Source organism: Delphinapterus leucas, unplaced genomic scaffold (assembly GCF_059928025.1).
Source record: "Delphinapterus leucas isolate spDelLeu-1000000601 "Yukka" unplaced genomic scaffold, BTC_Dleu_Yukka2 spDelLeu_asBTCV2_sq25, whole genome shotgun sequence".
NCBI classification, from domain to species: Eukaryota; Metazoa; Chordata; class Mammalia; order Artiodactyla; family Monodontidae; genus Delphinapterus; species Delphinapterus leucas.
The window spans coordinates 3059311-3085975 of record NW_028322234.1 but is presented as its reverse complement, the minus strand read 5'-3'; the positions used below and the strand labels follow the sequence as shown (position 1 = coordinate 3085975).

The 26665-nt window shown below is 47.4% G+C and overlaps 1 protein-coding gene and 2 pseudogenes across 11 annotated transcripts in view; 1 reads left to right on the top strand and 2 right to left on the bottom strand.

Moving 5' to 3' along the window:
- Positions 1–218: 218 nt before the first annotated feature.
- Positions 219–20732, bottom strand: LOC149744031 (2'-5'-oligoadenylate synthase-like protein 2). The gene is made up of 2 exons (XM_089905865.1): positions 20628–20732; positions 219–5992 (listed from the first exon to the last, which is right to left on the bottom strand). The coding sequence occupies exons 1-2, from the start codon at positions 20720–20722 to the stop codon at positions 5797–5799; spliced, it is 291 nt and encodes a 96-aa protein (XP_089761991.1). The 5' UTR covers positions 20723–20732; the 3' UTR covers positions 219–5796.
- LOC149744032 (U2 spliceosomal RNA) lies at positions 16367–16472 on the top strand (annotated as a pseudogene).
- Positions 19269–26665, bottom strand: part of LOC149744030 (UDP-N-acetylglucosamine--peptide N-acetylglucosaminyltransferase 110 kDa subunit pseudogene) — a 47237-nt pseudogene continuing 39840 nt past the window's right edge. For all 10 annotated transcript variants that reach the window (XR_016391555.1, XR_016391553.1, XR_016391551.1 and 7 more), the window contains 3 exons: positions 24724–24952; positions 23385–23536; positions 19269–20778 (listed from right to left, as the gene is read on the bottom strand). The product of XR_016391555.1 is annotated as a UDP-N-acetylglucosamine--peptide N-acetylglucosaminyltransferase 110 kDa subunit pseudogene, transcript variant X6 (transcript). The remainder of the gene's footprint in view (positions 20779–23384; positions 23537–24723; positions 24953–26665) is intronic.

Genomic DNA, 26665 nt, shown 5'->3' with positions numbered 1-26665 from the left:
GAGGATGGCTCTGGGAAAGGCAACTCCCCCAGGAGATGGGAGCTGGATGGTATCCACCAATCCCATCCCCACAACCTTGTCACCCAAAACAGGCTCAGTAAGAGCAGGCACTCGCTGGAGGTTGGGCTGAACAGTGGGAATTCTAGGGTTCCGCAGAACAAACTCTGGAATTCCAGTCTGCCCTTTGCCAGACTCTTAAACTCTCTGACCCTCACAGAAATAATTCTTAAAATGGGTTTAAGAATAATACCTACCCCATAGGTTGTGTGGATTAAGCAAGAGAACATTTAGCAGAGAAAACATTAAGTAAATGCAAGTATTGTTATTCGTTCACTGGACATCTATTGAGTGCTGGCTGGGTGCCAGACATTGTGCTAAGAAGACAATGTAAGACGTGGTTCCTGCCCCAGGGGCTCCCAGAGCAGTGGGGGAGACGCAGGAGACACAGAGAGTCCAGTGTCCTGTGTACTAGGAGAAAAGAGGGCACAGAAACTTGGTGGAAATTCAGGCAGAAGAGTTTCTTTGGGGTCACCTGTGGTGTCAGTGAACACCTGCTTGAGATGAGTCTTAAAAGACTGGGAACGCGGCCAGGAGACAGAGGGCACAAGACAGGATAAGGCTGAGAAGTGTGAATCATCCTGGTATGTGCCAGGACTCGGCTGTCAGATCCACGTTGGCATGGAGGGCAGGGAGGGGAGAGGTGAGAGCTGTGCCTGGACAGGTGGGCAGGGATTGAAACTCGGAATGCCATTCATTCATTCATTCAACAAACATTTGTTGCGTGCCTGCTATGTGCCAGGCAGGTGTCCTGGGGATACGGCAGTGAATAGGCAAAATTCTCGGACTGCAGAGAGCTAACCCTCTAATGGTGGAGACAGATAATAAACAGGATAAATAAGTAACATTATAATAATTAAGACGGTGATAAGTGCTAATCAGGAAAATAAAGCAGGGAAAGAGGTTAAAAGATACTGACTACGTGTGTGGGGGGGGTGAGAAGTGGCAATGTTCAGGGGTTCAGTCTCAAGAAAGGTGGCTAGGGAAGGTCTGAAAAGGAGACATTTGAGCAAAGACATGAAGGAGGCGAAGAGTGAGCAGTATGTATGTCAGAGGGAAGAATGAGAGAAAGTGGGACTTCCCTGGTGGTCCAGTGGGTAAGACTCCACTCTCCCAATGCAGGGGGCCCAGGTTCGATCCCCGATCGGGGAACTAAATTCCACACGCATGCCGCAGCTAAGAGTCTGTATGCGGCAACTAAGAAGTCCACACGCCCCAACGAAAGATCCCGTGTGCCGTGACTGAGAGCCGGCTCAGCCACAAATTAAAAAAAAAATAAAATAAATTAAAAAAATTAAAGAAGAATGGGAGAAGGAACAGCAAGTGCAAAGGCCCTGTGGCGGCAGTATGCCTGGTGGGATTGAGGAATAGCAGTGTGACTGGAATGGAATGATCAAAGGGGGAGAGTGGGAGGGGATGAGGTTTGAGTACAAGTGTAGGGGGCAAATTGTGTAGGATCTTGAAGACTACTAAGACTTTGGCTTTTACTCTGATTGAAATGGGGAACCACTGGGGAGTTCCAAGCAGAAGAGGGACATGGATGGACTTTCATTTTAACGGTATCACACTGGCTGTTCGTGGGAAGATTGGATTAAAAGCAGAGGGTGGGGAGTGGAGGTGAGAGCAGAAGCAGGAATTCAGTTAAGAAGCTACTACAACAGTCCAGGCAAGAGATGTGGCGCCTTGGATCAGAATGGTAGCAGTGAAAGGTAGGGAGAAGTGGTATGATTCAATTTTCTTATTATGGAAAATTTCAAACAGGAACAAAAGTAGAATAATACAATGAACCTCCATGTACCATCCCCCATCTTCAACAATTATCAACCTGTAGACAGTTTTTTAAATGTTTATTCAGGTCTTCTGCCCATTTTTATTTTTATTGGCCACCCGGCACGCGGGATCTTAGTTCCCCAACCAGGGATTGAACCCATGCCCCCTGCAGTAGAAGCACAGAGTCCTAACCACTGGACCACCAGGGAAGTCCCAACCTACAGACAATCTTGTTTCAATGATATCTCCATCCACATCTCCCCTCCTGTATTATTTGGAAGTGAATCCCAGACCTCATATCATTTCACTGGCTATATTTTGAGTATAAACAGGTCTTGCTAAAGGATAGAGTGTGATGTGAGAGAAAAATTAGAGTCAAGGACCACTCTAAGGCTTTTGGCCTTAGCACTGGAAGGATGGAATTGTCCTTAACTGAGAAGGGAAAGACTGGGCCAGGGCACAGTGTAGGCATGAAGGTCGGGAGCTCGGCTTTGGAAGCAAACTTGAGTGTCTAGTGAGAGAGATCCAAGTTGGCTAGGGAGTTGCATATTTGAGTCTGGATTTCAGGGACGAAGTCTGGGGTTGAGATACAAATTACCAGCATAGATATATTTAAAGCCATGAGGCTGGATGGGTTCACCAAGGGAGTGAGTATAGAGCAAGACAAGAAAAGGACCAGTGACTGGGCCCTGAAACACTTAATAGTATTAAGTGATTGGGGAGAGGCAAGCATCCGGCAAACAAGAATGCGAAGGAGTAGCCAGGGAGGTGGAAGAAAAATCAGCAGTGTGTTTTGATAGCCAAGTGGAAACATTGTTCTAGGAAAGAGAAAGTGATCCACTGGGTCACATATCAGGTGAATCTGCGCTGACTTTGTCCTGAGGGCAGTGGCAAATCAGAGGAGCGACCAGAGGTGAAATGACCATTCTGGAAAGATTGGTCTGGCTGCTTCTGTGGGGAGGATGGATTGCAGGGGCCAGGGGTAGATATGTAGGGAAACGTGTCAGGACACTGTACAGTGATCCAGGTGAGAGGGAAGGTGACCCGGACTTGGCCGGAGAAGGGATGGGATTCTAGGTCTACCTTGGGGGGAGGGTGAACAGGACTTGGTGACTACAGGTAGGAGGTGAGGGAAAAGACAGGATGGCTATCAGCTCTCTGGCTTGGGTACCTGGGTAATGGATGGAGGGTACTGTTAACAAAGGGAGGAAGATAAAAGGAGGAGTGGGAAGTGGGGAGGTCTACAAGGGTAGCTGTTTAAGCCAGAGAGCTTAAAAAAGTTGTCCACATTGCCTAATGCTTCCGATAAGTTCAGGAATATAGGTCTGAGAAGCACCCAAGAGGCTACTGGTGATCATTGTGGGTGAAATGTAAGGGAGAGCTGGGAGCAGAAGCCAGATTTTAGGTGCGGGGTTGAAGAGTAAGTTGGGTGAGGAGGATGGAGACCAGGAGTGTAGATAACACTTTCAAGAACTTTGTCGTGAAAGGGAGGAGAAAGACCAGGTGTTAGCTGGAGGAAGTGGTGGGGTGGAGGGTGTTTGTTGTCTTAAATACCATTTGGGGGAAAAAAAAAACCCTCAATCATGACACGTTTCAATTTAAACTTTCCAACTGGCTAACCCCAAACGGAAAGAATCACATTTTTAATTACATAAATTCTAAAAGTCTCCATATTTTCAAAGTTTGGTAGTGCCTGGTCCTTAAACAGTCCTATATTATAACTGTTTAAAGAGCAGTGGCAATTTCGCAAACCAAAGTCAACAATAAAGTGAGATTCCAAACATTTGTCCTATGTTTATAATGACAGATAATGAGCTTCAAGGCAATATAAAAGTTATTCAAACAAAAGTTATTCAAACATTCAGACCTTACATCTTAGTTTAAAACTTTTTTTGAAGTATAATTGATTTACAACACTATATCGGTTTCAGGTGTACAACATAGTTATTCAATATTTTTACAGGTTGTACTCCATTTGAAGTTATTATAGGCACTTCCCTGGTGATCCAGTGGTAAAGAATCTGCCTTCCAATTCAGGGGACACAGGTCTGATCCCTGGTCGGGGAACTAAGATCCTACAGGCGGCAGGGCAACTAAGCCCGCGTGCCACAACTACTGAGCCCATGTGCCCTGAAGCATGCAGGCCACAACTAGAGAGAAACCTCCACACCACAACGAAGAGCCCACGTCCTGCAATGAAAGATCCCGCACGCCTCAGTGAAGATGCTGCGTCTCGCAACTAAGACCCAATGCAGCCAAAAATAAATTAAATAAATAATAAACCTTTGAAAAACTAAAGTTATTATAATATATTGACTCTATTCCCTGTGCTGTACAATATGTCCTTGTAGCTTATCTATTTTATACACAGTAGTTTGTACCTCTTAATCCCGTCCTCCTATTTTGCCTCTCCCCACTGGTAGCCACCACTTTGCTCAATAGACTTTACATATTAGTTTTGATTCATTTCATTATTCATTTTCATGAGATATCTGGGAGTTCAGCAGCTTTCAAGATTTCGAAAGGGGGAATTCCCTGGCAGTCCAGCGGTTGGGACTCTGGGCTTTCACTGCCAGGGACCAGGGTTCAATCCCTGGTCTGGTATTTAGGAACCTGCAGGCCTTGCAGAGTGGCCAAAATAAGGAAAAAAGAAAACGATTTAAAAAGGGAACATGGGGCTTCCCTGGTGGCGCAGTGTTTAGGAGTCCGCCTGCCGATGCAGGGGACATGGGTTCGTGCCCCGGTCTGGGAAGATCCTACACGCCGCTGAGCGGCTAGGCCCGTGAGCCATGGCCGCTGAGACTGCGCGTCCGGAGCCTGTGCTCTGCAACAGGAGAGGCCACAACAGTGAGAGGTCCGCGTACCGCAAAAAAAAAAAAAAAAAAAAAGGGAACATGCAGTCGATTGTGTATTGGTTTTATGGTTTGTAGAAATGCCACGTAGTTGGGCACATTTCTATGGCGGTGGGGGAAGAGCTAGTAGTTAGGAAGGGTGTGGGCTGGGTTTTAGGAAGAGGAAGATACATAAAGATGGGTTTTCTCTTAGCTTGTGTTCCTCCAAATGCAGAGCCTGAGACAAGGAGTTGCATGAGACTTGTTTTGGGAAATGATCCCAAGGGACAGGTGTGGGGGATTGAGAAGGAGGAAAAAACAGTCCAAGAAATATCATGAAATTGATCACTACTGTGGGCAGCTGAGCTTTGATCCCACTGGGGACCCTCTAAGGAGCAATGCAGAACGTGCCTCAAAATTATCCACCTGAGAGGTGGAGGAGGGGAGTATGCACTCGCTGCACTCACTGGTTCCTGTCTTTCAATGCGCCAAGGCTTACCCCCTGGGGTGTTAACTCCCTGGAACTTCCATATTTGCTCAGAATTACTTGGAAGGCTTGTTAAGACACAGATTGCTGAGTCCCACTACCAGAGAACCTAACTCAGGTAATTCTGGGCTAGTTGCTGAGAAGTTTTATTTCAAAGAGGTTCCAGATGATGTTGATTCTGCTGGTCTGGGGTCCTTACTTTTGAGAATCAATAACTTAGAGGTTTGAGCTTTGAAAGGTGACAACATGGGGGAGAAGGAAAGTTGACTCAAAGTCATGGAGTTGTGAGCCAGCATTCAGTGTTCTGGAATTGCAAGTGTTTGGCCACGTCTGGTATGTTTTGAGAGTGACGAGGAGAGACTGAGAGGTCAGCAAGAGCTAAATGGTCAAGAACCCTGAATGCCAAGCAAAGGAACTTCAACTTGATTCTGTAGGTAATAGGAGCCATTGGAGAATTTTAAGCAGGGGAGGATTCTGTTTCTATTTATGCTTCAGAAAGAGCACAGTGGTCTGGGTAGAAAGGGGTGAGCTAGGGGGACATGACCATAGAAGTCTACAAAATGAACAGCCTGATCTTGGCACTCGTGGGGACGTGGGGCCTCTCTTAACGAGCATGATGGTGTCACAATCCTTGATGTGCAGTCTGAGAAGCTATTGATTCCACAGTTTCTGGCCCCGGAACCTGAGTATCTGATCCTCCATGTAAGGTCCTCCAGCCTCTTCAATCTTCTCTTTCAAGTCGTGGATGGAGTCATCAGGGTCAATGGTGTAAGGCTTGCCCTGGCCACAGGAGTCCTTCATGAAGACCTGGATCTCAGGGGGGAAGGTCTCCAGCACCTGGAGGCTCCTGAAAGGAGAGACAGTGGTGTCCACTGGGGCCACATGTCCTCTTGTTTTCATAGTTTTGCCTTTCCCAGAATGTCATATGGTTGGAATCATCCAGTGTGTAGTCTTTTCAGACTGGTTTCTTTCAACTAGCAATATGCATTTAAGCTTCTTCCATGGCTTTTCATACATCACCACTCACAGTAACAAATTATTTTTTTCTTGTGATGAGAGCTTTTAAGATCTACTCTCTTAGCAACTTTCAAATACACAGCAATATTGTTAGCTATAGTCACTACATTATACATGACATCCCCAAGACTTATTTATCTTATAACTTGAAGTTTGTACCTTTGGTCCACCTTCAGCTATTTCACCCACCTCCCACCTCTGGCAACCAGTCTATTCTATGTATCTGTGAGTTGTTTCTTCTTTGCTTTTAAAGATTCCACATATAAGTGATCTCATACAGTATTTATGTTTCGCCCTCTGACTTAATGCACTTAGCATAATGCCCTCAAGGTCTATCTGTGTTGTCACAAATGGCAGATTTCCTTCTTTTCATGTGGCTGAATAAAATTCCATTATCTATCTATCTATCTATATCTATCTATCTATCTATCTATCTATATCTATATGTCACATTTTCTTTATCCATTCACCTGTTGGACACTTAGTTGTTTCCTAGTCTTGATTTGCCTATTTTATTTTATTTTTTTACACACACTGCATGACATGCGGGCCTTAATTCCCTGACCAGGGATCAAACCCATGCCCCCTGCAGTGGAAGTGTGGAGTCTTAACCACTGGACCACCAGGGAAGTCCCCTGCTTTGCCAATTTTAGAATCAGGTTATTTGTTTTGGTTTGTTTGTTTGTTTGTTTTTTGCTATGGAGTTGTTTGAATTCCTTATAGATTTTGGATATTAACCTCTTATCATACATGTGGTTTGCAAATATTTTTTCCCATTCCTAGGTTGCCTTTTCATTTTGTTGATTGTTTCTTTTGCTCTGCAGGAGCTTTTTAGTTTGATGTAGTCCCATTGGTTGCTTTTTGTTTTTGTTGCTTGTGGTTTTGTTGTCATACCCAAAAAATCATCACCAAGACCAATGTTAAAGAGCTTTCTCTTTATGTTCTCTTCTAGGAGTTTTGCAGTTTCAGGTCTTACATTTAAGTCTTTAATCCATTTCAAGTTAATTTTTACAAATGGTGTAAGATAGGGGTCCACTTTCTTTGTTTTGCATGTGGGTATCCAGTTTTCCCAACACCATTTACTGAAGAGACTATCTTTTCCCTGTTCAGTATTCTTGGATCCCTGTCAGTTAGTTGCCTGTATGTGTGTGGATTTATTTCTCGGCTCTTGATTCTGTTGCATTGGTGTATGTGTCTGTTTTCATGCCAGTACCATACTATTTTGATTACTCTAGCTTTGTAGTATAATTTGAAATCAGGAAAAGTGTTGCCTCCAGCTTTGTTCTTCTTTCTCAGGATTGCTGTGGCTTTTGAAGTCTATTGCAGTTCCATACCAATTTTAGGATTGTTCTTCCTATTTATATAAAAAATGTCATTGGAATTTTGATAGGGATTGCACTGGATCTGTAGATTGCTTTAGGTTGTATGGACATATACTCTCTGACTGAGATGTGCATGTAAATGATTTGCCTAAGACTTATTAAAGCAAAACAAAAAAAGTCAAAGAAACTGCTACATTAGAAAATACTAAACATGTAGAGTATGGGCAGCTGGTGTGTGCTCGGGATGACCCAGCCCCCTCCAGGCCAGAGAGGTGGGTGGGAAGCAGCAATTACAACAGACAAGGATGACCCTCCCTGTTTACCCCTCCCTCTGGGCCCATTTTATTCCGGGCTGCATCGTTTAAACTCAAAACACACTTTTAATATAGGGCCCTTGTAGCCATCTTGTTGTGCTACTCTTCACAACCCATGAGCAGGGTCACAGGAAACTGTAAACGGGTCTGGCTTTCCATGTTACCACTCATACAAGCCAGTGCTTTTCCCACTTGATCTACAGATCACAGACACGTGAGGATTATGCAAAAGAACAAGAACAAAGCTTTATTATAAGTTTCACATCGAAACAGGGTCCACACGAGGTCCAGCCTGGGAGGAGGTGGACACTGAGGGCCTCGCCACAAAATTATTGGCTCAGGCCAACTTCCTCCTCTTAAACCCCAAGGTAATGAATCGTGACCCGGAGGAGAATGACTTGGTCGATGGCCCAGCGGTTTGTTGTCCAGCCAAGCGCTTGGCAGGTGATGAGGGGGCCCTAAGAGCAAGGCTGCACCTTGCTGTGCCCACTGCGGAGCTGGGGCTGATAGTAGTAGAGGCCGGAACCGACACACCCCTAAAGTCAGTCTTGGCTGGGCATGGGTTGTGCCCTCCGCTGGAAGTAGGGGGGCCCTGCCTGGGTGCGCCCACGGGGATGTGACCTAAGATGGGCCCTCCCGTAACACTGAGAGCTGCAAACATGCAGCTCAGGTCTCGGGCAGCCGCTCTGCTCCCAAAACCCAGCTGTGTGCTGGCATGGGTGCCCACGGTGGAACTTGTGGATGATGAACTCACAGAAGATGTTTGTGCGGGGCCGCCCGAAGCTGGGGGGCCTGGAGCAGAGGCAAAGGCTGAAGCTTTCCTTTTCCTATGCTGGGGAGAGCTGCCACAGGCGGTGGTTCCTCGCTGCTGCCAATCAGGGCCCCCAGGGATGTGACTTAAGATGGAGGCAGTAGTGCCTCCAAACCCAGGCTTCTTCTTAGGGCTGGGTCCCGTGGTCACCATGGGGTGGCTCTGGTGAGGAGGGCCCCAGGAGTTCAGGCCCACGCTGCCCCCTTTGCTGTGTGTGGTGCTCGGGGGTCCCCTCGTTGCTGTTGTAAGGCTGAGAGCTGCAAACATGCAGCTCAGATCTCGGGCAGCCGCTCTGCTCCCAAAACCCAGCTGTGTGCTGGCATGGGTGCCCACGGTGGAATTTGTAAATGATGAACACCCAGAAGATGCTTGTGCGGGGCCGTCCGAAGCTGCGGGGCCTGGAGCAGAGGCAAAGCCTGGAGCTTTCCGCTTCCTATGCTGGGGAGAGCTGCCACAGGCGGTGGTTCCTCGCTGCTGCCAATCAGGGGCCCCAGAGATGGGCTGGGTAGTGGCTCCAGGCTGCAGAGGAAATCTCAGAGTTTGGGTGCGGGACCTGAGTGCAAGCAAGCTGGTGGTGACTGTGACTGAGGATGTGCTCTCACTGGGGGGCGTCTGCCGGGCCTGGGTCGAGGAGAAGAGGCTCCCACTGGAGCCAGGGGCGGACCCCAAGAGGAGAGGATGGGAGGGTGGAGTGGTGTCCATGGGGGTGACCTCAGGGTCAGAAGCGGCCTGGGGTGCCAGGCCCGCAGATGTGCCGGGTGAGGGTCTGGAACTGACAGTACACGTAACGGGCAGGCTTGGAGAGGGGGCAGTAGGGCTGGTGACGGGAGGGAGGTTCTGTGGGGTGAAGACAGGAGAGTCCACACACATGGGTTTCCTATGCTGGGGAGAAATGCCCAGGTCCCCGATGGCATAGGTCTCACCCCGCAGCGCACTGTTGATGCGCCGGAAGGCTGCTTGCTTCTCCGAGTCTAGGTCTTCAGCGGTGACCCGGAAACCCGGCTCAGGGGCTGGGGGCAGCCTCAGAGGCTCCCCTCGCCGGTGCGGCAGCAGAGGAATCCTGCGTTTTCGGGGCCTGGGACTGTCAGATGTGCGGGAGCCCTCCCTCCAGGGTCCTTTCTGCCCTCTTGCTGTCTCTGCATTTTTGTCAGGCTGGCTTTTCCTCCGGTAAACCACCGGAGCTGCAGAGGGCGATGGAGGGCCCTCCTCGCCCCCTGTCTTTGTAGACTTCTGGGGCAGCCCTTGCGGTATAGCGGGACCCCTCCTTCTTTCCACTGGCAGGAAACCTCGGGTGGAGCTATATGAGCTCGTGATGGCGTTTCTTTGGGGGCAGGAGCTCATACAAGAGGTCTGCTGTTTCCTGGCGGATCTGTCCTCTGCCCACTTGGCGTGGAGGTCTCTCTGCAGAGGTCCAGACCTGGGCACGAAGAAAGAGCCCCCCAGGGGCCTAAATGCAGATCGTGCGTCCCCGGTGTCATTGGGGCCGCTTCTCTGGTCATCGTTCCTCACTGTGACTGTGGGGACTTCCTCCTGCTTGGCCATCCCTTGCCCCCTCTCTCCCAGGGCCCTCAACACCGTCTTCTCGGTGCTGTAGTTCGGGACACAGCTGGGTGTCGTGGCCGGCACTGGCTGCCCCTGCGCCACACTGGCAGTGACTGTGTCCACTGCGGACACTGAGCTGCGGGACGTCGTGGAGGTGCGAGCACCCATCACTGCCTTCTTCCGATGGCCTCGCCTGAAGATGGAGATAAGGATCCCCATAAGGAGTGCAGCGTCTGCGGGATGGTAGAATGGGGTCTCAGAGACTCTGTGGCAAAGCGCAGATGCAGAGTCACTGGACACTTGTGGGCTGGCCTGCGAGTGGATAGCCGGCCATAGACAGCTGGGTGGCCCGGGCCGGCCACGGGAAGTCGGTGGGCGCGGGGAGCGGGCTGGGGGCAGCCGAGCCCTCCTGGCAGGTGCTGGTCCCCCAGTGCCCGGGGCGGGGGTGAGGGGCAGGGCCTACCTAAGTAACTGCTCCTAGAGAACTTAGGTGAGGTCGGTCCGTGGATACAGAGCTGGGCTCTGAGCACTCTCCTTCAGCTGCCAACTCGGCCAAAAGTGGAGTGCGCTCTCTTTGGCCTGTTGCCTTTTTATACTCTGAAACCTGTGAGCGAACAATGGGCGTGCGTTGGTGGGGCGCAACAATTTAGGGAGGGGTGGCGCATGCGCAGAGTACACGTCAGGCCCTGGGGCGCACAGGTGAGGATGCGCGCCCCTGGACCGTCTAGCGCTTCTGAATCTCCCCGGGGGTCTGAGGGCTGGAGGTGTTTGCCTTGAGGGTGATGAGCTTCTTGGCAGGACAGCTGGCCCTTCTCCCCTGGCCGCGCCCCAGTGCTGTCGGGGTAACTAACTGTACTGGACGGGATCCCCGCCCAGCAACGTGGAGCAAGGTTGCTGGCTGTGCAGCTCCCACAAGAGGCGGCAGCTTTGGCAGCAGCGCCTCTGCGTTCCCCTGGCGCCACTGGAGGGGAGAGCCGCTAAGAACGGAAGTGCCCACACCATCCAGATCCTGCTGGGGCGACACCTGAAGTGGTGGCCAGGGCTGGCTGAGAGGGCCATACTTACCATATGACCCAAAAACCCACTCCTAGGCAGTTAACCAAGAGAAAAACTTTTCACAAAACACAAATGTGAATGTTTTAGCTATCTTGTCCACAATTCCTAAATATAGGACTATTGAGGTTATCCAATTTTCTTGAGTTTGTCATTTTTTAATTGTTCTTGGAATAACACTATGTATACGTATTGTTTCACAGTCTAGAGTTAATATTTTACCAATTAAATAAAATTCAGAAGGCTTACATCCATATAGATTCTTTTACCTTCCACTCTTTGTTATAGCTGTCATATGTGTCACCTTTATATGACTTCAACGCCACCCTCTGAGACTGTGGTATCCTTTTTTCATACATATACAGGGAACTCCCTGGCGGTCCAGTGGTTAGGACTCAACACTTTCACTGCTGGGGCCCCGGCTTCAGTCCCTGGTAGGGGAACTAAGATCCCGCAGGCCACGCAGGCGTGGCCAAAAAACAAAAAAAGGCATACATATATAAAATAATGTAAGAGGATAATTTTTCCAGATACTTGCCATTTTTGTTGCCCTTCCTTTGTTCCTGAAGTTGCAAGCTTACTTCTTTCTTGTGTCATTTCACTTCAGCCTGAAGAAGTTCCTTTCATGTAATGTTTTTATAGCAAATTGTCTGGTGATGAATTCTCTTAGTTTTCTCTCATCTCCATCAGACTTCATTTTGGCTTTTGTTTGGCTTTCAGTCTTTAAGGATATCCTTGCTTTAAGGATATCATATCCTGGTTTGGTCTTTTCCTTTAATACTTTAAAGATGTTATTCCATTCTTTTCTGGTCTCTGTTTTCTGATGAGAAATCACAGTCCTTCAAGTTGACATTCTGTGATGTATAACAGGTCGGTTTCCTTGACTGCTTTCAAGATTATTCTTCACCTTGGCTTTTTTATCAGATTGTGTGTCAGGGTGAGGCTTTCTGAGCTTAGGTCTGTGTCTCGAAATCAGTGACGTTTTCAACTATTCTTTTCCTCATATATTTTCTTCTGCACCTTTCCTTCAGACCCTCCAACGGCACAAAAGGTAGAACTTGCAATATTGTTTCACATGTCTCTGAGACTTAATTTTTGTTCAGTCATGTATCCTCTTTGTTTTTCAGATTGTGCCATTTCTATTGATCCATACGTTTTCTGAATCTTTCCTCTGTTTTCTCTGTTCTGTTATTCAGCCCATCCAGTGAATGTTTGCTTTTGGATATTGCATGTTAAGTTCTAAACTTTCCATTTGCTTCTTTTTCATAGTTTGTACTTCTCACTGAAGAACTTCTTTCCATTAATTTCAAGAGGATTTACCTTTAACTCATGGAGCATGGTTGTAATGGATGCTTTGTCTGCTAATTCCTCCATGTGGGTTATTTCAGGGCTGGGTCTGTTGATTGCATTTTTCTCTTGAGAATTTGTCACATTTTCCTAGTTCTTTGTATGCTCCGTTGTGTGATTTTGGGTGGTATCCTGGAAAGTTTGCTTATTATGTTTCGAGACTCTGGTTCCTATTAAAATCCTCAGGAGATTGATACTTTTCCTTTTTCTGTGGTTTTTATTAAGCAATTCATGAACCTATGGTCAAACAGGTATTGTGCCTTGTCTTCTGAGTTGTTCCAGTCTTGGTGCAGTTTTCAGGACACTGCTGTGCTGTTTGTGTCCACATGGTGCACGTACCACTCAGGGGTTAATCTCGGAATTGAGTGGCAGTTTATACTGTAGTTCACTTCCGCAAGCCTCTATTCTGCCTCGTTGGCTCTGTCTGTGCATGAGGCTCAGGGGGATCCCAGGACTTATGTGGGCTCGTACACAGACCTAAATAATCTCCTCCTATAGCTCTCTCCTCTTTGGAATTCTACCCACATTCTCAGGCTTCAGGGGCCCCTCCTACATGTTCCTTAAAGTGTTTAAGCCGCCATGCTGTCATGCAGTTCCCTATGGCCAGGTTGACCTTTCAGGTGAAATAGCAAGAGAAAAGAAAGGAAAATAACGGCATGCCCCCACACTCTTCAGACAATAGGAGCCTCTTAACCTGTTCCTTTGTCCAGAGACACAGGCCATTTCTCAGTGAAGGCCTCTGCCATCACTGAGGTTGCAGGGGAGATGTGGTAACTGGGGAGAAAAAGACCAATGGGGATGACCCCCTCACTCCTCAACATCCAAGCCCCCCACTTTCTCACTTGTCTGGCTAGAAATAAAAGGTTGATCCCATGGTTTTAACTTTCAGCTGTTGCTGGACTTTGCGTGCCTTGCGTAAGCTGGGAGACAGAGGCAGGAAAAAAACCCACCATAATCACCCTGTTACGGGCTGTTATTCAACTTTGGACTTCCAGGCCCCATCTGCCTGTTAGCGTTCACTTCTTAGAGTTTCAAGTGCATGCTGTTTGTCCTCTATCTTGCTCCATGCGGCTCTCAAGCCCTCGTAATATGACCACAGTTCTCGTGCCACATGTAAACATTCGAACACTTTGCAGATACTGAATTAAAAATCTATTATTTACATTGACTCCACCATTTTTATTTTCCTGGTGTCTTCATTAGAAAATTCAAAATTACATATGTGCCTGGCATTATGTATTTTTTGGTGAGCAGTGATCCAGAGGATGGAAATGTATGCCTCCTTCGACTCCTTCAACTTAACCCCACTCTGGGGCAATGTCCCAGCCAGGCAGAAACTGCAGGTGGAGCTGGAGACCTTGAAGAGTTTGGCTATACTTCCAGCTCAGCCCAAAGCCCAAGGATGATTCTGGACTTTCATTCTGACTCGTGCATTTCAGATCTTTCTGGGTTTGGACCTGGTATATATGTCCCTCCCAGCCCGCCCTGCCTGCCCCTTCAGTTGTCACCCCAGCAGGATCCGGCTGGCTTGGGCACTTCTGGGTTTTTTTTCTTTTTTTTGCACTTCTGTTCTTAGCGGCTCTCTCCTCCAATGTTACCAGGTGGGAGGGCAGGTGGACGCACAGGCGCTGACGCCAAATCTGCCACCTCGGGCGGCGGCTGCTGAGCCAGGTAACCTGCTCTCCAGCTTTCCTGCTCTGGTGGCCGGGGACCCATCCTGTACAGTTAGAGCCGGCCGGGGGAGAAGGGGCAGCTGCCCTGCCAAGAAGCTCATCACCCTCAAGGCAAACACCTCCAGCCCTCAGACCCCCGGGGAGATTCAGAAGCGCTAGACGGTCCAGGGGCGCGCATCCTCACCTGTGCGCCCCAGGGCCTGACGTGTACTCTGCGCATGCGCCACCCCTCCCCAAACTTTTGCGCCCCGCCAACGCACGCCCATTGTTCGCTCACAGGTTCCAGAGCTGCATCCCAGCAACAGGCCAAAGAGAGCGCACTCCGATTTTGGCCGAGTTGGCAGCTGAAGGAGAGTGCTCGGAGCCCAGCTCTCTATCCAAGGACCGACCTCACCCAAGTTCTCTAGGGGCAGTTACTTAGGTAGGCCCTGCCCCTCACCCCCGCCCCGGGCACTGGGGGATCAGCACCTGCCAGGAGGGTTCATCTGCCCCCGGCCCGCTCCCCACGCCCACCAACTTACCGTGGCCGGCCCGGGTCACCCAGCTGTCTATGGCCGGCTATCCACTCGCAGGCCAGCCCACAAGTGTCCAGTGACTCTGCATCTGCGCTTTGCCACAGAGTCTCTGAGGCCACATTCTACCATCCCGCAGACGCTGCGCTCCTTTCTGGGGGGTCCTTATCTCCATCTGCAGGCGAGGCCATCGGAAGAAGGCAGTGATGGGTGCTCGCACCTCCACGACCTCCCGCAGCTCAGTGTCCGCAGTGGACACAGTCACTGTCAGTGTGGCGCGGGGGCAGCCAGTGCCGGCCATGACACCCAGCTGTGTCCCGAACTACAGCACCGAGAAGACGGTGTTGAGGGCCCTGGGAGAGAGCGGGCAAGGGATGGCCAAGCAGGAGGAAGTCCCCACAGTCACAGGGAGGAACGAAGACCAGAGAAGCGGCCCCGATGACACCGGGGGCGCACGATCTGCATTTAGGCCCCTGGGGGGCTCTTTCTTCGTGCCCAGGCCTGGACCTCTGCAGAGAGACCTCCACGCCAAGTGGGCAGAAGACAGATCCACCAGGAAACTGTAGACCACTTGTATGAGCTCCTGCCCCCAAAGAAACGCCATCACGAGCTCATATAGCTCCACCCGAGGTTTCCCGCCAGTGAAGAGAAGGAGGGGTCCCGCCATACCGCAAGGGCTGCCCCAGAAGTCTGCAAAGAAAGGGAGCGAGGAGGGCCCTCCGTCGCCCTCTGCAGCTCCGGTGGTTTCCCGGAGGAAAAGCCAGCCTGACAAAGATGCAGAGGCAGCAAGAGGGCAGAAAGGGCCCTGGAGGAAGGGCTCCCGCACATCTGACAGTCCCAGGCCCCGAAAACGCAGGATTCCTCTGCTGCCGCACCGGCGAGGGGAGCCTCTGAGGCTGCCCCCAGGCCCTGAGCTGGGTTTCCCTGTCGCCACTGAAGACTAGACTCCGAGAAGGAAGCAGCGTTCCGGCACATCAACAGTGCGCTGCAGGGTGAGACCTAGGCCATTGGGGGCCTGGGCGCCATGCAGCCTTCCTGTCCCTTTCTGCTGCCTGCCGCAGGGGCTGCTTCTCCGCAGAAAATGTTTCATAGTTATTTCTATTTTAATATGATCATGGTACATTAAAATGTATTAGTGCTTGCCTGTGAACACTGAGGTCACTTGACTTGTAATTGTCTATGTTGTTCTATATTTTTGTGACTAAAGGCATTACTTGGGGGAATGAAAAGAATATCTTGAAGCGATTTTGGCTTTTGATCTGCCACTAACTCCTATTTAACCTTAATTCAGGCGTCGGATTCTTTGACCCAAGGAAACAGAATAGTATAAAAAGAAAGAATGTGAGTGTCAGATGGTGGCAGTGAGTAAGTATAGCAAGAGACGCCTTTGCAAAAGTTACTCTTGGTCCCAGAAGACTCTCACTTAGCTGTGTGACCGTGGGCAAGTCACTTCACCTAAATCTCTGAATTATAGGGCTGTGCTGATGATTTAAAAGTGACTGAGCACGGTGGACACTCGGAAATCCTGGGTTCTCAATAAAGCCACTGCCCTGCTCTTTGGTCCTTTGGGATTACTATATTAGTAAAATTTATACTTGACAGTAATTTTAGCTTAAAGTTTATTTTGTCTATTTCATCTCAGGCTTTTGGCTAAGATCAAGTGTAGTATCTGTTCTTGTCAATTTAAATAGCAAGAGAAAAGAAAGGAAAATAACGGGCATGCCCCCACACTCTTCAAACAATAGGAGTCTCTTAACCTGTTCCTTTGTCCAGAGACACAGGCCATTTCTCAGTGAAGGCCTCTGCCATCACTGAGGTTGCAGGGGAGATGTGGTAACTGGGGAGAAAAAGACCAATGGGGATGACCCCCTCACTCCTCAACATCCAAGCCCCCCACTTTCTCACCTGTCTGGCTAGAAATAAAAGGTTGATCCCATGGTTTTAACTTTCAGCTGTTGCTGGACTTTGCGTGCCTTGCGTAAGCTGGGAGACAGAGGCAGGAAAAGAACCCACCATAATCACCCTGTTACGGGCTGTTATTCAACTTTGGACTTCCAGGCCCCATCTGCCTGTTAGCGTTCACTTCTTAGAGTTTCAAGTGCATGCTGTTTGTCTTCTATCTTGCTCCATGCGGCTCTCAAGCCCTCGTAATATGACCACAGTTCTCGTGCCACATGTAAACATTCGAACACTTTGCAGATACTGAATTAAAAATCTATTATTTACATTGACTCCACCATTTTTATTTTCCTGGTGTCTTCATCAGAAAATTCAAAACTACATATGTGCCTGGCATTATGTATTTTTTGGTGAGCAGTGATCCAGAGGATGGAAATGTATGCCTCCTTCGACTCCTTCAACTTAACCGCACTCTGGGGCAATGTCCCAGCCAGGCAGAAACTGCAGTGTGTCTTGGAGAAGGTCTTTTGCATTGAGATAGTAGGATGCTCTTTTAGCTTCAAGAACTTGGATGTTGTTGAGTTTAACCTGGTATAAGTTCAAATTAGAGTGTTTTAATTTTAGGATGTTAAAGGTAATCCCCATGGTAAACACAAAGAAAAGAGCTATAGAATATTCCCAAAAGGAAGTGAGAAAGTAATTTAAATATTGTATTGTAAGAAATCAGCTAAACACACACAACGAAAGAGAGGAATGCAGGAAATGAGGGGCAAAAAAGCTTTGGGCAGATGGAAAAGAAACAGCACAATAGCAGAAATAAGTCTTTTTTTTGTCAGCAATTACTTTAAATGTAAATGCATTAAACTCTCCAATCAAAATACAGAGATTGGCGGAATAGGTAAAAACATATGATCCAACTATATGCTGTCTACAAGAGACTTACTTGAGATCAAAAGACTCAAGCAGGTTGAAAGTTAAAGGATAGAAAAGGGAATTCCAAACTCAGTGAGAAAACTCAAATAGTAACCAAGAGAGCAGGAGTGTCTATACCAATATCAGACAAAATAGACTTTGAATTTAAAATGGATCAAAGAGTTAAATATAAGAGCTAAACTATACAAATTTCTGAAGAAAAAAAGGGATAAATCTTCATAGTCTTGGATTTGGCAATGAACTCTTAAATATGATAGCAAAGGCACAGACAACAAAAGGAAAAAGAAATTGGACTTTATCAAAATTAAAATCCTTTGTGTTTCAAAGAACACCATCAAGAAAGACATAATACAACCTTCAGAATGAAGGAAAATGTTTGCAAGTCATATATCTGATAAAGCCTAGTATTCAGAATATGTAAAGAACACTGGCAACTCAACAATAAAATGTCAAATAACCAAATTTTAAAAACGAGAAAAAGAATCTGCACAGATACTGCTCCAAAGAAGACACAAATTGCCAATAAGCACATGAAAACATGTGCAAAATTATAAGTCAAAATTATGCAAACTGAAACCACAGTGAGACACCACTTCATACCCACTATTGTGCCATATAATTTTTTTAAAAACAAGCGTTGGCAATGATGTGGGGAAATTGGCACTTTCAATCATTGCTGGTGCAAATACGAAAAAGAAAATAGTTTGGCCGTTCCTCAAAAAGTTCAACACAGAGATACAATATGGCCCAGGAACTCCACTCCCAGGTATATGTCCAGGAGAAATAAAAAACATACGTTCACACAAAAACTTGTACATGAGTGTTATATTGTCGTATCATTATTCATAATAGCCAAAGAGTGGAAACAACCCAACTATTCGCCAACTGAGGAATGGAAAAATAATATGTGTTATATCCATACAATGAATATTATTCAGCCATTAAAAGGGTGAAGGACAGATACATGCTACAACCTGGATGCACCTTGAATACATTTTGCTTACTGCAAAAGTCAGACACAGAAGTCCGCACATTGTGTGGTTCTATTCATATGAAAGGTCCAGCATAGGAAAATCAACAGAGACAGAAAGACCCAGGGCTGGGGTGAAAGGGGTGGACAGAATGAGAATGACTGATACTAGGTATGAGGTTTCTCTTGGGGATGATGAAAATGTACTGGAATTAGAGATGTTGATTGCAAAACCTGAGCACACTAAAAGCAGCTGAATCACACAGTTAAAAAAAATGTGAATTATATCTCAATCAAAAGATAATATGACAACATTTTTATAGTCATTACTCTTGATCAGTTTCAGGATGGAATTCTCACAGTGACTTCAATGGAGTGGCTTGTATGGGATGATATTTGAGGCTCAACCCTTTGGGACTAGATGTTCATTTTGAGCTGTTGAATGACGGTGAGGGCCAGCCAGTATATTTTCTTCACGGAGGATCAATCCCCATATGGTATCCTTGGTTTGAATCCTTGTCTTTTTCTCTTCATATTCCTGAAACAAGCTCCTAGGAAATACATTCACAATAGTGAGAGGTGTTGACATCTTCCTGGCAAAAGTCTTATTCACAGGTGAAACTTCAGATCTCCTTATTACTAGCTGCCCGGGGAGTCCCCTGAATCAAAGTAGGGCTTATGAAGATGGACCTTGCATTTTAGCGTGCACTTAAAATACCCAACAGGCTGATCACATGGGGAAAATAACTTTATTTACATGAGACAAGTACAAAGTCAGCACAACACAATGAGGGAGAGTATGGGTGCTGGTGCCTGATGGCCTGAAATCAAATCCTATTCGAACGCCATGTGTACCTGGGAAGGTTAGTTACTTAGCTCTTCTGTTTCTCAGTTCCCTGGCCAGGGATATGGAAATATTAGTAGGACCTGCTTATTCGTATTATGTTCTGAGGCTAAAAATTAGTAAATACAAAGCCTGAAGAAAAATGATGGGTACTTCATAAGTGCTACCTACATAAATGTTCAAGTATTAAATGCCTGGAAGAATAAGTAGGTTGTCTCCAGAAAGGGCACCTAGGAGGCTACAAATAGGAGGATAGAGCCTACTTTTTCACATTGATGACACGAGTAAGAAGTTTTAGAGCTCATGGAAAGAATATTATTTCTTGTGATGCACTGTGGGGTGGGCAGAGTAGGGGCTGTGACCCATATTTTATGGTTCAGGGCACTGAAATTTAGGCAGATTGAGTAACTTGTCTAGCGTCACAACACTGATGAGTGATGGGTCTGAGGCAGGGGAGGGACAGAGATTCCGGAACACATGGACATGAGATCATACCCTGGATACACAAACCAAGAGCTCTCCTCACTCCCTTTCCCACATCCTCCTGCCCCAAGAATGCTGCAGGGAGACAGCTGGTACTCGGAGGAGGTGCCTGGCCCAAGAGAATGGCTCAAACCTGGACCCACCTCCTGGCTCTACGTTTCAATCCCTGACCCCAAATACAGTGTCTTTCCCCCAAATGCAGACCCCCTGATGGACCAGGGTATCCAAATATGTGTGCATCTCCCCTCCCTTCCCCCTCAGCACTTGATTCTAGCAGCTGATTTGCAGTGAGACTTCCTGGTGGTCAGGTGACCACCCTGAATGACCAGTAGTCTACCTGACTCCCTAACTGACTCAAAACCCAGGACATTCCAAACCAACTGCCCACATGACAGTTGCACAGAGAATTAGCATCATCTTCAACTGATCAAACCCGGATGATGAGCAGTTAATATTCATTAGCTGGGAACAGGGTCTACTGGGCTCGTGTTTTGGTGGCTTAACACATGAAGGTTACAGGCCCCCAGGGTCTCACTGACTAGAAACTGACCAATCGTCTGAGCAGCTTGGACTAAGGCCTGGCTAAGAGCGGGCAGTGGCTGCACGGGCTCTGAGTGGGCACCTTCCCTGCCCAATCCTCCCTCAGCCAGATCCAGGCTCTGCTGTACAAACTACAGCCATTGCTCCTGAATCTACTTGCTGGTATTAGTTCCACAGTACCTTCAATGGAGTGGTCAGTGGGGGTGCTATTTGGGTCCCTACCCTGTTGTTTGGCCAGATGCTGATTCTGATGTGCCTGAACCACCGCTGCGGATGGCCAGCAGATTATCTTGATCACAGATGATATTCTTGTGCATCCTGTGTTTGATTCCTTTATAATCTTCCTTTTCTTCTTGGTACCCGAGTCATGATCCTGGAAAACACAACAAAAACTGAGAGAACTATTGATATGTTGCTGGGAGAAGACCATGCAGAGGTGTCAATTCATTCCCAGGTCACACGTCTGTTCTCTTTGTTCACCAGCCTCCTAGGGGAGTCTAGGGGAGTCACGTGAATCGAAGCTGGGCTGAGAAGAGGGTGTTGCAATGTGGTGTGCACTTAAAATAGCCAGCAGGCTGACTGCACGGGACATGACTTTATTTAGTGAGATAATATAGAAAGGGAGCACAGCACAGTGACCGACAGAGTGGGAGCTGGTGCCTGATGGTCTGGATTCAAATCATACCAGAAGCCACATGAACCTGGGAAGGTTATGCAGACCCTCTGTCCTCAGTTCCTTGTTCTGTGATAGTGGAAATGTTAATAGGGTCCACTTATTAGTATTACATGATGAAGCTGAATACAGCAAATCAGGGAGACCCTGATGAAAAATGATGCTTACTTCATAAGTGCTACCTAAGTGTTCAAATATTAAATGTCTGGAAGAATAAGCAAGAAATGTGGTAGTGCTGCCTCCAGAGAGGGGACCTGGATGCCACAGGGCAGGGGAGTGGGGAAGGTTATGGGTGTGATGCTTTAGAGCTTGTGAAGAATATCTGTCATCATCTCCTGTGATCCCCACATCAGCCCCGTGGGGAACTCATGGCAGGTGCTGTGAACCATATTTTATGGTACATGGCACTAAAATGTTGAGATTTTAAGTGACTTTCCCGGAGTCGCAAAGCTGATGACAGATGGATGTGGGACAGGAATGTAGTTGGTTCCCTGGGACAGAAATCCCTGAACCCCTGAATCCTCTAGATGGTGCTCTGGACTCCTGAGCCCAGGGCTCCCCTCCCTCCATCCCCCCAAGCCTCCTGCCTGCCCCATGGTTGCTCCAAGGACAGGAAGGGTCTGAGCCAACAGGAGGGCCCAAGCCTGACCCACTGCCTCCCTTACATGTTGATCCCTGACCCCACAGCTCTTAAATATCCCTGAAAGAAGGTCCCTTGAAGGATCAGGGGGTCCCATCTACGTCCCTCCTCCCTCAGCGTCTTCACACACTGGGTGAGCCTCCTGGTGGTCTGACCAGTGGTCGGCTTGTCTCCACGTGGCTCAGAGCCCTGGTCTCTCCAAGCCAGTTGCCCACATGGCACGTCTCTAACAAATTAGCTTGGTCTTCAACAACCAGCCCTGGATGCACAGTTAGTGCTGATTAATCAGGACAGTGGCCTGCTGGGCTGTGCTTGGTGGTTTAGTGGGTGAAGCTGGCGTGCCCCACTGTCGCCTGACTATTGATGTGAGCAACTGTCTGAGTAGCCTGGGCTACGGCCTGGCTGGGGAGGGGCCGTGGCCGCACTGGCTCTGAGGGCGCACCTTCCCTGCTCATCCTTCCTCATCAAAATCCAGCCCCTACAAACTCCTCATCCATCCCTAGACCCTGCAGTGGCACAGGAGAGAGGCCCATGCCCTTCTAGAGGGACCCCTCCATAGCCACAGCCTAGAGACCCCATCCCAGGACTGTCTCTGAGGATGACCCAGGCCCTCCTAATCTCTGTCACCAAATGTTCATTCCACTAACCCGATGGCATTGTCCCTTCTCTCCACGTTCCCAGGCAGCGCCCAAACACCCAGTGATCCTGTCCACATCAACCACTGGAAATACCGCCACGAAATCCCAGTTTCCTTCCTTTCTGAAAACCTCTAGGTTTAGACTGCTAATATTTGCTTTTGGATTTTGACATCGACATTCAGAAGTGTTTAGCCTGGAATTTCTCCTGTCCTGTAATATCTACTGCTGGTATGACATCAGTATTCTCCTGGTCCGATGAAAGCAGTGTGGGTGTGTTCCCTCTGTATCTGTTCTCTGGAAGAGTGTGTAGGAGACGGGCATCGTTTCTGTCTTAAATGTTTGGTAGAAATCAGAGGAAGCCACCTGGCCCTGAAGTTTGTTTTGTGGGGAAATTTTTTTGGCATCTCTTTCTAATTGAAGTTTACTTGGTGTATAGTACAGGGCACAGATCTTAAGCATAGAGCTTTATGGTTTCTTGTAAATATAAACACATCTGTTACCAACACCCAGTTCAATATACAGGACGTCCCCAGCACCCTGGCCACCCCCTGTCGAAGGGGAGAAGAATAAGTGCTAACTTATTCGGTTATAAGAATGAAGTCAGTTACTCCATGTATATTCCAAGTGCAGTGATTTACACACAAATAACTCAAAATGAGTGTGGCAGCACAATGAGAAAGTAGTGGAGGGTGCTGGAGGGCTGGGAGAAGCCAGTCCCTTTGGGATTTCCGCTGTGGAGGTGGGGCCAGAGTAAGGAAGCTGAGAGGAGCTTCTCTGAAGCATCTGGGCTTTTACAGAGGGAAGAACTACTGCTCCCCAGAGTGCAGCGCCCATTGTAATTCACTGAGCCCTCCCTTTGCGGAGGGTGCTTTTCTAAACTTGTGTGTTATTTTACATAGAAATGTTTAAAAAAAAAAAGAGATCAATTTTGTTTGATGTAACAGCCTTTCACTGTTAAAAGTAAGACATATATCTAAAATTATGCTAAATCTGTACAGCTCCGACAGGAAGTAACCGGCACTCACTACCTGACTCAGGAGCGGAGGCGGAGCAGAGAGGCGGCCCTCCTTCCTTGGCCTCGTGTCTCATGTAAGCTGCCAGATGCTGCACAAGCTCCATCCCCTCTGAGTCTCAGGCTGACGCCTCCAGGTCACAGTCTTCACAGGTGTCAGACGAGAACCTGCCACACAAAGGCAGGGACTGGAGTCAGTGGGGAGGTGGGCTCCCTGGGGTCGGTGTGTGGGACCCAGGGGGCTACTCAGACCCTGCAAGTGACTTTGGGCCCTGACATCCCCAGGGCTCACATCCCCAGGGCACTGGGGCCTGTTTGTTGCTCTTTGCCAAGTGTGTTCTGGTAGCAGAGAGACCTGTCCTACAGGGGCGATTTAACCTGGGCATTTGGCCGGGCGGCGTTCGAGCGACTGGTCCCCTGAACAGTGAAAGTGATGCAGAGGAAAGGGGAGGCTCTGGGGCTCCAGGGTGAAAAGTGTGCGTCCCTCCCACCTGGGCGCTGTGAGGAGTGGGAGGTCTGATGACACAGGTGGGAGTAGTGACCCTGTCCCTCCAGCCCACACGCAACACGGCCCATCATGAGACCAGCACAGTGGAAGTGGGCAGAGAACCGCAATGTTCCCTTTTCCCCTAATAATCGTTTTTCTTTCTTTAACACCCCAGCCAAACTTGCCTGTGCTTTTTAATTTAAAAATATCCTGATGCTGTGGTCACAGAATCATAAATTCTATAGCTTTGCTGTATCCCAACATGAAAAGTTTGTAGAAGACACTGCTTTTCAGCATGTAATAAAACCAGATGTATTAGTTATCTAATTTTAAGGTCATAATTAATTTGGAATCCTGGCCCTTTTACTCATCCTAAATTAGCATTGCTTTGAATTGCCTTCATTTTGTGTGTGTGTTGTATTCAATTTTTACACATCTATGAAAAATCTATAGAACCTCAGGTTGAGAAATGGTGCCATGAGGTGACCCAGGCCCTTCAGTGGGGCTCCACAGAGGCTGAGGGGTCCCCAGGGGTTGGGCAAATCCCAGCCAGGTGTGGATCCTGCAGTGTCCCCTACCGGATGACAGGGCTACTGTGTGCCCACAGGGATGCAGCAGCGCTGGGCCAGGTGAGCTGTCTGCTTGCATGAGAAGAAGCCCCGGTTCCTCTGTCCTCCTCACCCTTTCCCCAGGACGCCTGAACTGGGGGGTACCAGGGCCACTCCAGATATCTCACTACACCTGGTGATTAACTGGGGATGTTGTCTGCTGACCTTGGCGGGTTGGGAGGGCAAGGCTGGGTCCTGCAGAGGGAGATGTTGAACCTCACCAGGGACACTCTTTACAAAGAACACAATGTGAACAACACCTCCAGGAGTGATGTATGTGATGACTCCACAGACACCTTCGGCCCCCCATCTAAACATAAGAGCCTGGCATCTTCAGGGATTCTATGGAACGGGGACTGTTCCCTGGCGAGATGCACTCAGGTCATCCTCCAGTTGCCTGCGCAGATTACCACCATTCTCTTCTCTCCACCTTTTTGTTCACATGCAGTGGTGAGCACCTCTGTGCTCTTCTCTGGCTTTTGGGTTTTCCTGAAGCGCCAAAAAAAAAAAAAAAAAAAAGTCAGGGATGGCAAGGGAAGCACATACACTTATTTGCCTTCTGCTCTTCCTCCTACCCTCTCCACGCTCACATTTCCTCTTCTTGTTCTTCCTCATCCTTTTACTTCATCCCTTCTCTTGAATCCAGGATGAGAGAATTTCTTTTTTTTTTTAATTGGATGAGTCAGTCTTCTTTTACTTATTTATTTATTTTTAACGTCTTTATTGGAGTATAATTGCTTTACAATGGTGTGTTAGTTTCTGCCTTATAACAAAGTGAATCACCTATACATATACATACATCCCCATAACCCCTCCCTCTTTTGTCTCCCTCCCACCCTCCCTATCCCACCCATCCAGGTGGTCACAAAGCACCGAACTGATCTCCCTGTGCTAAGCGGCTGCTTCCCACTAGCTATCTATTTTACGTTTGGTAGTGTATATATGTCCATGCCACTCTCTTTGTCACAGCTTAACCTTCCCCCTCCCCATATCCTCAAACCCATACCGTTTTTATGCTAAGTTATATTCTACATGTACCTGGAAAAATGTTAAAAAGATTTTTAAAGAACTGCGCATCTATTTTTGCCGCTGATTTGCCTGTTCAAGGCTCGCTAGCACTTTATCCATCTCAGTACTATTTCGCTTAGTAAACAAATGCAGTTACCATAATTGCTGCATATGTGTCTGTGTTCCCTTCTAGGTTATATGTTTTTGAAGTTAGAAACTATATTTATATCACAGCCCCTATGTATGGCACAATATCCATTGCTAATTCAGATTGTGTTTTAAGATATGAGACAAAATTTAAGACTTTTATTATAGTCATAAACATCTAGCAAATCAACCAGAAAATAAAAACTAATTTTCAATTGGTTGGCCAAGAACAAAAAAGGGAGGAATACCTAGTGCAAAATCATATCTCTAATAACTACTGTTGGATTTAGAGCACACACATGCTAAACTTATTTTAAAATATCTTCTTATCAAAGATTTGAGGTTGGACCGGAAAAAATTATATCAGAAGTGAAAATAATTATGTGGTCTGACCAGCGTGGATCACAGAAAGTAAGGGTATACTATATATAAAGTAGATAAACTACGAGGTCCTGCTGTATAGCACAGGCAACTATATTCAATACCTTGTAATAACCTATAAAGGAAAAGGATCTGAAAAAGAAATATATATATATCTGAATCACTTGGCTGTACACCTGAAACACAACATTGTCAATCAACTATACTTCAAGGGAAACAAAACAAAACAAAGTAAGTGTAAAGGGAAGTATAGTTTTATAAATTCACCTCTGATATCCAATGGACCAACTGAAAGAAAACAGAAAGTACAACTTTCTAGGAGACAGGACATGGCCAGCAAACCAGGCCGTTACCCTCGGTAACGGTCATACCTGCCAAAAAATATACAGACTAGCCTGCATTCAGGAATACATAGGAATTCTTCATTTATCTGGCATTGTTAGGCAATGAGGTATTGCATGTTAGGAGAAGTATTTTTAAAATGACAAAATGAAGAGGAGTTGTTTTAACCTTCACTCGGTAATTTTTTTCTAAAATTAAGAAATGTATCCACTGGTGTATTTAATGTTTCCGTGATAACTCGGGGTCATCAGTTCAATCAACGTTTGCATGAATAATGCAAATGGAAACAAGACAGGCATGCTTACTTACTGAAACTGAAAATGA

Bases quoted from the DNA above. Each gene is read 5' to 3' on its own strand.
- LOC149744031 (XM_089905865.1), bottom strand. From the start codon at position 20,722: ATGCACAAGAATATCATCTGTGATCAAGATAATCTGCTGGCCATCCGC. The intron at 5,993-20,627 runs GTAGGGACCCAA...CTCTCCTTTCAG, and splicing joins GCATCTGGCCAAACAACAGG to GAGCCTCCAGGTGCTGGAGA.